Source organism: Styela clava, chromosome 10 (genome assembly GCF_964204865.1).
Source record: "Styela clava chromosome 10, kaStyClav1.hap1.2, whole genome shotgun sequence".
Lineage (NCBI taxonomy): Eukaryota > Metazoa > Chordata > Ascidiacea > Stolidobranchia > Styelidae > Styela > Styela clava.
The window spans coordinates 11,298,878-11,312,588 of record NC_135259.1 but is presented as its reverse complement, the minus strand read 5'-3'; the positions used below and the strand labels follow the sequence as shown (position 1 = coordinate 11,312,588).

General features: G+C 32.1%; 1 protein-coding gene across 1 annotated transcript; it reads right to left on the bottom strand.

The window, feature by feature from the left end:
• Positions 1 to 677: 677 nt before the first annotated feature.
• On the bottom strand, positions 678 to 10,173 carry LOC120338148 (uncharacterized). Its single transcript, XM_039406085.2, has 18 exons — positions 10,063 to 10,173; positions 9,631 to 9,763; positions 9,036 to 9,278; positions 8,493 to 8,807; positions 8,028 to 8,135; positions 7,755 to 7,855; positions 6,952 to 7,098; positions 6,406 to 6,594; positions 5,942 to 6,136; positions 5,582 to 5,671; positions 4,818 to 4,961; positions 4,306 to 4,415; positions 3,770 to 3,964; positions 3,035 to 3,195; positions 2,490 to 2,653; positions 1,880 to 2,065; positions 1,450 to 1,561; positions 678 to 1,366 (listed from the first exon to the last, which is right to left on the bottom strand). The coding sequence occupies exons 1-18, from the start codon at positions 10,117 to 10,119 to the stop codon at positions 1,266 to 1,268; spliced, it is 2,751 nt and encodes a 916-aa protein (XP_039262019.2). The 5' UTR covers positions 10,120 to 10,173; the 3' UTR covers positions 678 to 1,265.
• Positions 10,174 to 13,711: the final 3,538 nt, after the last annotated feature.

Below are 13,711 nucleotides of genomic sequence, written 5' to 3'. Positions count from 1 at the left end.
AAGAACAAGAAGAAGAGTGTCAGCATAAAAGCGACTTTTTAGATTTTCCACTAGGTTTCCAAAAAAACATAAAACGATCCCTACGTCCACTCCGTTTCCAATATTAAAAAATAAAAGTAATAGCTTTCTGGCAAAAATCAATCTTTAACCACTAAAAATTTCAAAGCAATTGGTCCAGTAATCAAAGAGAAAAACGACTTTTTCATAACGTGTTAAAGACCAACAACAACATAATATTGAAACGATCCATAGGTCCACTAACGTGTCAAATAAAGTAAGCCTGTAATTTTCATACACTACATACAAGGCTTCTACATCCATCTACTATGAGGTATTAAATTTTGGAAATACCAGAATCATTGTGTTCAGCATGGCCTACACAATTTATTACACCCTGTATGAGGTGATGAGCATGGGATTTGAACCCAATTCTAACGCTTTTACAACCAGACCATAGCGCACGAGATTTTATCGAACACATAGTTTAGATGGTAGATATCCATTTTTTTATTTCAATATTTATTTTCATATTTTCAACAGTCCACCCACCAAATACAGAAGAGAAAAAATAAAAAGAAACCCTGGAAGAAAAACAATGGTTATGTTAATATTACACTGGTGTTGCTTACATAGTATTGATAAATACAATGAGGTAAGTGGGAGTGAACAAAGTGAATCATATTATTGCTGCATGTTTTTATTGAAAATACAAAGGGAAAACTGTATGACTTTATCGCAAGGAATTGAAGAGAAAATATTGATACGCACCATCTTTGATATTATAATGTTGTGACTGTATTACATACCATTCGCAGGCAAATATCGAGTCCCACATTACCCAGACAAATTAAAAATAGCTTTCGAGCGACTTTTCCATCATTGATAACTGGAAATTGGAAAACGATTGTTGCACTAGTTGCGGAGAAAAGCGAATTTTTTCTAACAGAAACAGCAACTAAAAATTAGAAAAATTAGCAAAACGATCTATATATGAATTTTTCACCTGTAGCGCATTTGTGATTGAGAAAAGCCAACCCAAAACAATATTTGTGGTAACATCGTCCGATATTTCTAATGGAATAACAAATAACCAAGTCAGTCCGAGTATCAATATCAGTATTACAGCTCGCATTGAATATGTTTTAATTAATTTCTTCAGCCATAGTTTTGTTTTGCGACAAACTTGACTGGATCTATGAAACAGGCATTTGGAATTGAAGCTTTCAACTCATAACAGCCCTTCGCTGTTTTGTTAACTTATGGTATCAAACTTTAACTTTGTTAGTCTTCGTGTAGGTTACTGTTAAGTCAGTCTTTTTAGTCTGTGGTGTACTTGTTCCTGGTGTTCCATGTATCTTCAGCTGACCTGTTATTTGTAATATCAAAAATGTATCAAGAGCTTACAGACCGATTGTATCAGACTCAACTCTAAAGTTCTAATAGTATCACCTTTCACATGACTATCTTTTCTTTTTATGCATAATAGTTTTAATAGTTCTGTTGTCCATAAATCACGAACATCTTTTCTTCGAATGCAAAATAGAAAAAAGACAAAGAAACCCTGTAAAAACAATTCCAGTATTTTTATTTATACTTACACGCCTTATTACATTCTTCAATTTCAAAAAGTTGAGCATCTCATTAAAACTTATATTTTACAAAAGACCTGGTTGTAAGAAATATATATTTTAGTTTAAATCAGAAAATCCAAATTATTGATATCGTTGAGCTTTTTATTTTTTATTTTATACACAATCTCCATTCGATTATATATTAATAAACCATCAAACTTCCTAATAGAGCAAACTACTATTCACTAAACTAAAATCTTGTTTGCGATGAATTTTAAATAAAACAGTAAAGTTGTTATTTTTTTCACCTGCAATGAGTTGGCGACAGAGAACAGCCATCCAAACACAATGTTCGTTTTATCATCATCGGACATTGTTAAAGGAATAGCAAATAGCCATGCTAGTCCTAGTAAAAAAGTGAAGATAATGGCTCTTGTAAGATAAGTCTTTGCCTCCTGAAGTGAAGTTTTCTTTTGGTTTGACTTTAATAGTATCTAGAAAAGTAAAACCTAATTAAATAGGCCACAATCCAATTTTGGATGTGAGAAGCATAGAAAAAAAGCTTTAATGCATTCTTTTCATACGAAAGAAGATATGTCGATGTTTTCAAACAGGCTGCTTCTCAATTCAACTCTAAATATTGCCTAAAAGTATAGTACAAGCACAAGTCCACAATTGTGTAAACTTCCGCCCTGCTAACTATTTGTCACTCTTTCACGAGTTCAAAGTACCATTGCTTATTTTTTATAAAACTAGTCCATTTTTTCAAGATCACACAAAACTAAAATTGAAACACACAATGATGATCCACTGTATATATATATATATATATATTAAAAGCGATTAGTAGTTGATCTATTATCTCATTAAGAATTCAAAGATTGGCCAGTTCATAACTGAGGTAGGTATATACATTACCTTTGACCGATCACAAGTAATTGCTTTTGAAATTGCGATGAAGCCAAATATATTTATAACGAGAGCTATAGCGATAGGCATCAAAAATCCAACAATTAATGAATAATTATGGAGCCAGCATAATCGTTGACTTATGTATTTAGAAGGAGCAAACATTTCATCTTCTGCAAAAAAAATAGTTCAACTGAGTAGAGTATTTATTTGTATATTTCCAATCAATATCGAGCATCAACGTCTCCACAAGCATTGGCAGCCTATGGGTTTGGTAAAAAAAATATTGATCTGCTGAATATTGATCTGATATTCACGTTATACCTGTGTATCGAAAAGGGAATCAGTCATAAAACTGTTACACTGTACCAGTGGATTTTAACTGGCGTTCCGCTACACCGTAAGGATTCGTCAGTACAGTCAAGGGATTACGAAATTAAGAAGGTAGAAAACCACTGCACGACATCAATAACACTGTATTATTAACTACATAATCAAAAATAATTTAATCATGATCACGACAAAGTTATTCTATATATCCATTTTGTGAATACCTTCTGTGATAGGGTTCCAATCCTTGAGAAATTTTCTATCAAACCAACCTACAGCGACAGCCACGGTGACAACAGCAATGAGAGCGGAACCACTGTATACCATGACTGCAGCCTTTACTATGTAGTAGGGTCCCGTTGAACCAAACACTGAAACAAGCTTCCTGGAAAAAGTGTTCAAGTGGATAAAAAATTGCATCTTCATTGTTAACTCTTAGAAGAGTTTCGTATACCAAATAACAGCTCTGTTAATTATTTTCCAAGTATTTTATCATTTCATAAAGCTAGATATAACTAATGACATTAACAGTATTTTGTTGCTTCGACCTAGACAACCAACCATAATGCCGACAAAGTGGCTTGTACTTTATTTTACTTGAACATGAATGTGTATGCCATTATCAATTGTGGGAAATCATTTTAAAGTCAAGCACCAAATGTTGCAAACCATACATCACACGTAACTTTTGTCAAAAACCTGAAAATATTGTTTCCTGTTTTACGTTGTCTAATAATTGTGAAAAAATGGACACAGCACTAGCAGTGCCTACTATACGCGCCACAAGGGTTAACACATTTTTATAAAAGCCGGCAATTGAACAAGACGATCAAAATTCCCTTTACAACTGATATTGCAACGACAACCAAATGTCGACTGAACGTGAATAACGACGTTACATATCCACAGAAAGTTATACAAAACTAGAATAGTTTTACAATATTATAATTATCTCTTACTTGTACATAGTGGCACATTCAACTATCATCCATCCCCATGCAGATAGTAAAAAGAAATGTAGGAATGCTGCAATAGTAATACAGCCATTTCTATTATTTATCTGCTCAACACCCGTCAGAAACAAAACGTATGCTACTAAGAGGCTGAATCCGAGAACGGAGTGTATTTGATTCGTCAAATTCTTTCTTAAAGATCTGAAAATGAAGTATTTGACTGTAATGATATATTTATTCCCCAAACCCCACTCCCCTCCACGTGTGTGATACCACAATGTTGTTATTTCTGACTTGAATATACCATTGCATTTAAATATATAGAATATGGCATATTTATCAGTGTACATAGTCTGCCAAACAAATAACACATTTTTATATGTTTTATACCTAATAGCAAAAGTTTTACCACGCCTTAAATTTCGACCACCAACCCCACACCCCTAAAATAAAAAGCTGGGAAACTTACTGGATACAACAGAAGACAATAGCAGTATACATAAAAATAAAAATCCTAAAGGCCTTTTTATTTCATTACTTACGAAAAATAACAAATGCACAGCAACATCAAAGCAAGTCCGATCACAGAAAGTGAACATCCGACCTTTCCGAATATTTCCAAGGTATATGGATCCGTCAAATTGGCTGTTTTCTAAAAATATAATAATGTCACGACTATTGTGCCCAATAGACATTCCTTCAATATTAAATTACAATATCTCAAATGCTATTCAGCACCGAACCTAAGCAATCCATACTGAATTTATTATATATATACTATGTGTTGAAGTAAAGATCCGTAGAATATATAATTCAGACAATGCCTGTATTTTCAAAAAATATAACTAATCAACGTTCAAGTTTTACAATTAATCGTTAATGTGAGGGGCATGCCAGAAATGGGAGATTAGTCTATCAGTCATGATTAAAACATAAACGCGCTAAATTCCTATTATATACAAAAGACAAGATAACAAAAAGTTATCTTTCGGAATCTGTATAAATATGGCTGTGAAACTAGATTAAAACTAGATAACGTTATGCAATAACTTACTACTAATACAGCAAAATTCGTTAAATGATTGCAAGTACAATTTGGCGGATTTGATCCAGTGACATACGAACATCCCTCGGAATTCCAGTCTTTCATTTCCACATCGTAATAAGCACATTTTATAAATTTTACTCGGCGTGTTTCCTGTATAAACACAAATGATATGGGAAAACCAAAAAATCGCATTTTGGCGTTGATTCGTGATGAAATTTACCATTGAGATATTGTTACATCACCAACGTCATTGAATTGATTATGGTTAGTTCAGTCAGTAGACTGAAGTGATGTTAGTAGGGTATAGCTGAATAGTGTATTTGGTAGCCTAAACTATTACTAGCTTTAAGTTAACTTTGGCAATCTTAAATGACAAGTTGGGAGAAGAAACATTGAATGTCGGTCGGCGACTGTCAACGGCTAACATTAATATTGATATAGAAATAGTGATCAAAAATGAATAATGATCAAATATGTTCGTACAGTACGAAAAATTGTTTTTTTTTTATATCGGGCTGTGACTTTTTCTTATTACTGTTGACTGCGAACAATATAAACATATTATTGTGGTATTGACGCAGACAACGTTTGGCCATTTTTTTATGAAATTGCGACGAAAAGCAATTTCCTAACAATAAAAACTCAACAAGAACTGAAATTTTGCCAAATTCGTGGACAATAACTTCTAATAGTTAATGCAATATTGAATATTTTATATTGAACTTCATTAGACAAATTATGAGCACGTTTACACATTGAATATTACTTACGTTTGCCTTCTCATAACTTACAGGCATCTGATACCAAAATGGTTCCAACAAATTAGTAATTTTCTTGTCTGCAATGCTGCACGATAGTACCTGAAAGAAGAAAAAGATGATCCAACGTTAAAAACAAAATTAGTGGTATTTAAGAAGTGTTTATTAAGAATATATTCATATATAAACTATTGCAGCTCATTTTAACAATATTTCATCTGGTAGTTTTTTTGTGATTGTTTCATTAAACCTTCTCATGAATAGTAATGCATATACAAGTAGTATGAAAATGTTCAAAACGGATTGTGTTCAACTCGAGATTGCTTATAAGCAAACAGAGATACATCATCACAATGTTACCAAGGTACTTACTTGATCTATGGCAATATCATCCGATGTCTGAAAGAAACTAGCATTTCGAAACACTACAAAGGATACAGAAGTGCGTTTTTCTTCTGCCATATGTAATGCTTTATCAACTGCGCTTCCGGGTAAAAATGCCTTTATTCCTTCCACTTCGTATTCAGTGTCTTTCATTTGTACATCGGTATAATGATATGATGTGAACTAATTAAATAAGACAGCAGCATTGTAGACATCAGCAAAAATTACACCTCAAGGGCCATGTCGTGCCCATAAGCTTTAACCCGTAAAATAGTTCAATTTCCCGGATTTTGTCCAAGATCGTAGTGTTTTATCGATGAATTTTTAAAGAAAATAAAGAAATTTTCATCCAATGCATTTATATATTAAAATTATATTAACCTTTTTTCTAAAGAAATTTAATTGAAATTACTTACAGATATATTGCTGAATATACCAGATATAATAGGTACCTGCTGAACCTCTACGTAAATTGAAGACGTATTTAATCTGAATGTATTGTTTGGCTGCAGTTTTATTGTAGTCGTTAGAGTTTCCACCGACAGGGCAACATCGATGTTTTCAGAAGTATCGTACTTTTGGTTTTCACTAAGGAGTTCATTTGCCATGTAAATGAGTTCTTCGAAACCAACCTTTCTGACCTAAAAGTTCGTCAGAGGAGGGTGATGGGAAATATTTGTTCATGCAGTTTCATATTTTTTTCTATGAATTTATATTTTTATATTATAATTTATATATTAAAAAAGTAATAGTTTCACCAATAGGGTTTCCGGATTTTATTTTAAAGGACAGATTTTCTTTCAGTGACAAACAAAAAAATTAAATATTCAGCCAAATAAATAGGTGAATATCTGAAAATTCTAGATTTTCTAAAATTACCTAAGTTTAATTGTTCATGCAGAATATACTCAGAAGTGGACTTCATTCATTTTGGGCCAAATTTTAACAAAAACTTCAGAAAGAAAATCAATGTGAAAAAAAAAAATTAATGTTCCTACCTCTGTTCTCCTGACATCATTAGTTGTATTTATCGAGTCGAGTATTCTTTCGTTGTAGTATTTCTTAAATCTATACATTAGCGTACTTCCGTTTGTTACATCGCCAGCCGTTGTTTCGATAGATATTGGTCCACTCGTAGTGTCAATCTATTGAAAATTGTATACATTATTCCAGATATATTGTAAAAGAGGGTTACGAGGATACAGGAGATTTTAATGCAGTACTTTAAATTTTTATATAATAAATTGATATCACGAACAAAAAAAATGTTTTTGGATTAAAATTAGAATGATTTTCGAAAAAAAGCGATAATGATCAATCGAATCAATTGAAGTTCAAAGTATGGAAAGCAAGACCCTATAAATATTCATTCATGCTTGGTGAACTTTTATTACGTTTTATAGCATCAAATCCGGCATGCGACCGACCAATTATATATTTAAAACTACCAATGTTTGAAATATAAAAATAAATGACTTCAAGTCTTTCTATAAAAAAAAAGATAGGACAAGGTTAACGAAGCTACACTACATTAAAACTACAAAAATATTGTAATCAAAGATCCAACGCCGGGTGAGGAGTTGCTCAATTATGCAAAGTATAAATTAAATGATGAAGCTTGTATATTCAATACCATTATTTTATGTCTGCGTATTTTACTATACAGAAGCTATCTTTAATAAAATGATGTTTCTAGACGAAAAAGAATCAGTTATACTCCCATACTTTGTGTATACGCTGTTTAAAATGTGTAAAATGTTGCTCAGGGGAATGAATACAGAAACACTCATACTATACATACCATATTACGTGGAAATCTAAATGCTGTATAGTCCAAGTATGCTGATTCACTACCATCTGAGTATTTTCTTATTTTACAAGGCAGAGTAGCTTCAGATGATCCTGAGAAACACAATTACAAGATATATTTACTATGTATATTTGAGAACTACTTACAGATTATTTGCAAATTTGAACTGAGTGCTAATTAATATTTTAGCTTGCAATTATAATGAAAATGATATAATAGTCATTGAACGAAGTCCATTATGATATCTAAGAAATGAATTCTTACCCAATGAGGAGTTTTCTCCTGAAAACGCTAGTGAACCGGCATCTGCTGCCTTAAAATGATATAATCTTTTTCCGTACCCTATTTCTTTTGGTGCACACTCTAAAGAAGCTGAAAAAAAATCGGAGGTAGATTACGTGCGTTATTGGTAAACCATGCAAGACAGCCTTTAAACAGAATATAAACCATTCTTCATCGTGCCAACCAAGAGTAAAGCTTTCATGGTTTTGATATTTGTATATTACGGTAACTATTTTTTTAAAAAAGAATAACCCTCGTCCGCCTGTATCTATCTATCTATCATCAACTCTATTCAAGATAGGATGAGTCTTTTTTCCTCGAAACTGCTTGTTAGAACTATTTTTGTGTGTGCTGCTTTTAGGATATTTAAAAAATTGTGTTTCAATATTTTACGCCAATCAAACAGTATTCTTTACATTGCAGTTTTTATCGAGTTCGTTACTATACCTTGAATAGGTTTCCTCCATCCAGAAAATAATTTTTTATTTCCAGTTGAACTTCTCATTGTTCGTCTGACTTTAATAAAATCGTTGGTAAAATCACCTGGTGTCATGTTCGGATCCGAGCAATAAATATCGTATGTTAAATTAAATAATTTTGTGTCAAACTCAGTTATTTTTGTGATGATGAGCATGTTTATTTTGGTTAACAGGTGTTTAGAAAATAAATCACGAAGACGATTTGCTTTATCTCTCACAGCGCATTCAGTAGCTGGTAGTTTGAGGTCAGGATATCTAACAATTTGCCATAATGTTATTATATCTGAAAAACAAAGAAAATAACATTTAAACTTCAATTTGCATTTAACAAACTGAGTGGCATACAAAATTCCACAGAATAAAATTATCTCAAACGTTTAATTACGTTTTTTTTAACAACAACATAAAGAATAGTGAAAGCTTCGTGAACACCATTTCAACAAATCCCCAAATATTCAGAAGTATTGCAACTGCAATATCGTTTGTTATATTGTATATAAACGATACTTACGTCCGCAAGCATTTATTCCATTTCCTTGCATATTATCAGGGCAGAAACATACACTTGATCCATTTTTGTACACGCAGTTTTCGTCTTTTGGTGGACATAAAATGCTGTTACGATCAACGCAAGTACCATTCTCCATCATCTCAAATCCCCTTTTACAACATTCAAATCCAGTTTGAGTATGATGGCAGTGTCCAGCAATTGTGTTATCGCAAAATTTGCTTTGAATCTCTTTCGAACAAACACCTGTAAATATATTAGAACGCAATCATATACATAGATTCTCTAATAGTTTTAAACTGAAGCTGAATTATAAAGTCGAATATACTAAACGTATACCTAACAGGATTTCCCATATTTTATATATATCGTGTTTGTGAGTGTCATGGTACTTGAACAGGAATACTTCCAATCTTAGCACAATATATATATATATTGATCTCCACTCCACTATTTGATAATAAGCTTAAGTCAGTCATAAAACATTGCATTTTAGGTACTAATCTTATTTTTATTAAGTGCTTTATTCATGGAAAAGCCGAGTACATTATATGATTGTGATCTTATAAACAATTTGAAAAAGAAAAATTTACCGTACCTGTAGTTGGGGCTTGGCACACATACGCCCTCCTGTCGTTGCATGAAATTATTATTGGCTTCAAGTAGTCGTTTAAATTCATTGCAATGCATTTTACATTATCATACCATAAACTGATCCAAATGATAACAGACTGCAAGAGAATTTTATCGCAATAAATATTTTTTCCGATCTTCTCGTGCAACTAAAACGCTTAAAATACACTTTATGCATGTACCTCAGGATGGAAGAAACTACCATCTTCATGGATCAACTACCATACTCATATTTTAACTACTTTTCCAAATTTTTGATAATAAGTTACTTTTGAATTCACTCTTATCGTGAATTATTGGTTGTTTGAAATTAATTCTTGTAGAACTATTTTTGGTTTGAATGGAATCATACATGCTCTGTTTTGAAGTATGCAACTTATAAGTTATTTTTACTTACGGGGTTATTATGAGCACTTAAACCCCACTTAAAAATATCGGGTCTTGGATCTGACATGACACGCCCCCCAAGCTTCCGACATTGGTTTTGGGCTCGAGAAAAAGTAGCGAGGTTTGAAATATAGAAGTATCTTAATTGGGTTTTCTCGTCTAGCATATCTTCTGTATATTTGACGGTATCTGAAAAATAGAATATATTCACCAGATTTTCAAAATATATTTTATCCACAAGTATCTATATTGTAATTAATATTTCCCAACCTGGTTTGAACGTTGTCGTCTTTGCCGACTACGATTTAACCCCAGAGTATAAATACGACCCTATTTCATCACCCGTGAAACTTCTTAGACATAAAACGTCGCTTTGGAATGTTTTCTAAAGTAGTGTTTTTGACCATGTTGTTTTCGGTTCAAAAACCTATTATCTCCAAACTACCGGACCATTAGATAGTTAACAATAAGAATGCTTCTTGGAAATTAATAGTTTTATAATATTATTCTATATATTATTTTTAGAGGCTTCCTCAAGCATGCATACTGCTTCATCCAAAATTTTGCTAAATTTATAACTTTGTGGCAATACCAGACAGATTTTTTAAAGATCCAACCAACCATCGTAGTGCTCAGGTATTATAAATCCGAATCACCAATAAAACATATACAGTAATGGCATTGCAGACAATTGACGTTAAATCGCAACAGGATGTTTTACTGTCGAATTTAACTACATAATAAAATATTAAACCTGTAATTGACCTTTAAGGATATCCGAGTTCATTGATTCACTTGGTCATAAAGTTTCGATATATTACAAACATTGTCAACGAAATTATTGCAATAAATGGCAACGAATAAGCAAGTTTAATTTGATTCCATAATCGGCATAGAGGCGATAAATGGATAATAAAACAAGTATAAAAGCATGATAAAGGACTTCGAGAAAGCAAACAAAACCTTTAATTGAGATCCAATGCTACAGGAAAAATTATCTTACCGAATTTCGATATAAAAATGATGAATGCTTGTTCACCCAATATTTAAATTAACAAATTTACTAACTTATGGTTCATTCAAATCAAACATCGATTACAGTTGAAAATTCTAAGTTTTTAGTTTCAACTCTGAACTCGAGCTGTGTAGAAATATATTGTGCTAATTTCTCGCTTCAGTTTGTTTTATTTGTGGATGTCAGTTTGGGTTGGTTGAGTGAGTATTATGCTCAGTGTCTATCTTTTGCTTTGCTTCGTTTGTAGCTTAGTTAGACAATCAATATGTGTCGATAATGGGAATATAAAAGAATTACCCTGAACGTTAATTTGACATTGTCTACCTCTCCACGATTTTGTACATTGACATTTGCCATCGACACAAGATCCTCCATATTTGCATTCTTTGGATTCCGTGCAGTCTGAGAAACAAGACAATATATTTAAAGTGATAAAATAAGTTTAATAAATATAATCATGTAAATAATTATATTACTTGAAACTGTTGTTTCAACCACGATTTGTCGAGTCATTCACTACGAATAGGAACTTGTACAAGCCTCCATTGATATATAATGAGCTAACATGTTTTGGAAGTATCGAAACCATTCAAGCATTGTCTAACTACTCAGTTTATTACACCTTTGGTGAGGTGGTTTGTGTTTCAACCTGAGTCCTGCAACCTCCGATGCCAACTGAGTTAATTCAACGTTTTGCCCACAAATACGCGTGATTTAATTGCTAGACAATTATATTATTTTATATTTTTTCACGTATGCTAAAATAAAACCAAATGTCACGTTGTTTTGATCTGATATTGACTTTTCACAGAAAATTTGCAATAGTCATTATAGATCAAGTCGAATATTTCCTGATCAATTTTTACAACATGTGCCAATTTTATACGATTTTTGGTTTTCGTGGAATATGGAGTTGAATAATTTCTCCTCTTACAATAATTTAATAATTTAGCTCAATAAGATAAGATGCTTGGTGCTCATTGAACTTTGGTAAAAAAAAGAACTATTATACAAATAAAGAATGAATTAATCATGAAAACATTAAAAAATTGAGTTACAGAATAATACATAAAATCTACAGGAATAAATAAAGTTTAAAATTGTATGATTCTTGCAAATGGGTACGCATTACTAAATTCAATCATTAAAAAATTTTAACATCAAATTACGGTTTGTTTGATTCATACTATATGTGTAGATTTTCAAGGTAAAATCAATGACGTTTTTGCATTTAAACACCCGATGCAAATTTAATGTCCCACGTACAGTCATAGATTCTCACTCCAATACCATGTCGCAATTCATTTCGACAGGAAGGGAGTTACGACTCTATTGAAATCTTGGATATAGTTTAGTAAACTTACAAACTGACACTTTCACAGGAATATCACAAAAGTCTCCCTTCCATGCAGGCGTACATTGACATGTTTCATTTAAAAAGTCCATCGTGCCGCCGTTGAGACAAACAGGATTCTCATGTGAACATTCTGCACAAATACAAATATGATAATTAAACAATGTATCTTTCGCAAGACAGAATGCTTGGTTACATGACTTGTTTGTTATCAAGGATAAAAAGAACAAGGGTTGGTATTACAAAGGCGTGTATTCATTTCTATTTATGTATAACTGTTAAATCAGCGCACTTTTAACATAGATTTGGGCACCTTGTCAAACTTCGATTTCGGAGTCATGAATAACACGTGGTTTAGTAACTAACAAGATTGTACAATAAATAATACTGTTATAAAACCTTTGAAACAAAATAGGAGATAAATAGGACATTTCTCAGGCATAATATCAATGTCAATACAATATTATTCACTCACCTGGGTCAATTTTAACAGAACAGTGGCAGCTCGTAACAATATGTGCAATCACTAGTACCAAGCCGGATTCGATCAAACTTATACTTAAAGAAAGAAGCATATTATTAATATTTTGGTGAACTGTTAACAAATTAATATAGTTTTAAATACAGAATTAAAAAAAAAACGATATAACGGGGTTGTCATAAATTGATTGGACGTTGCAAGCTATTTGGACGATTTCATATCCTCTATTGTAAATTACATCAATTTTTTTACATGGTTATTTTTATACCTTTCTTTGAAATATTGTTTCTATTATTTGCTTTTGTATTTAACCAACCCCTTTAAGTTACTTTTCATAATCTCGTCGGATATCTCACAGAAAGCATGTACCAATGGTGACTATTTTTGAACAGAAATTGAATTTCCTCGCTATGCTCTTCATTGCAGAAAAGTGATTGCTTTATGACTGATTTTCTTTCAATACCTTCTCATCTTGAATTTGTCCGCTATAATAAATTTTCTATTTTCTACCAACAAAAGTTGTATTCGACTCGCAAAAATTTTTTCGTGTCTGTTCTTCAAAAAATAAAATAACGGCGTATAAAGTGATTGATTATCATTTGGCATGCTCGACTGTTGAGAGAAATGGCAGGCGTAAGAACTATTTAGTCGTGTGTTTGTTTCGTGATCTACAAACAAATTTAGTTTTTTTAGCTTTCAGTAAGATACAAAATACTCTTGGATTTAATTTTCGTGGAAAGCTATGTCGTGTTCTAAAAATTACTAAATGCTAATTACCATGAGACCATATTACGAAACAATAATATTCT

Coding starts and splice junctions, on each gene's coding strand:
- LOC120338148 (XM_039406085.2), bottom strand. CDS start 10,119: ATGTCAGATCCAAGACCCGATATTTTTAAGTGGGGTTTAAGTGCTCAT. Junction 7,856..8,027: donor AGGAGAAAACTCCTCATTGG/GTAAGAATTCAT, acceptor TGTGTTTCTCAG/GATCATCTGAAGCTACTCTG. Junction 7,099..7,754: donor TTAGATTTCCACGTAATATG/GTATGTATAGTA, acceptor AATTTTCAATAG/ATTGACACTACGAGTGGACC.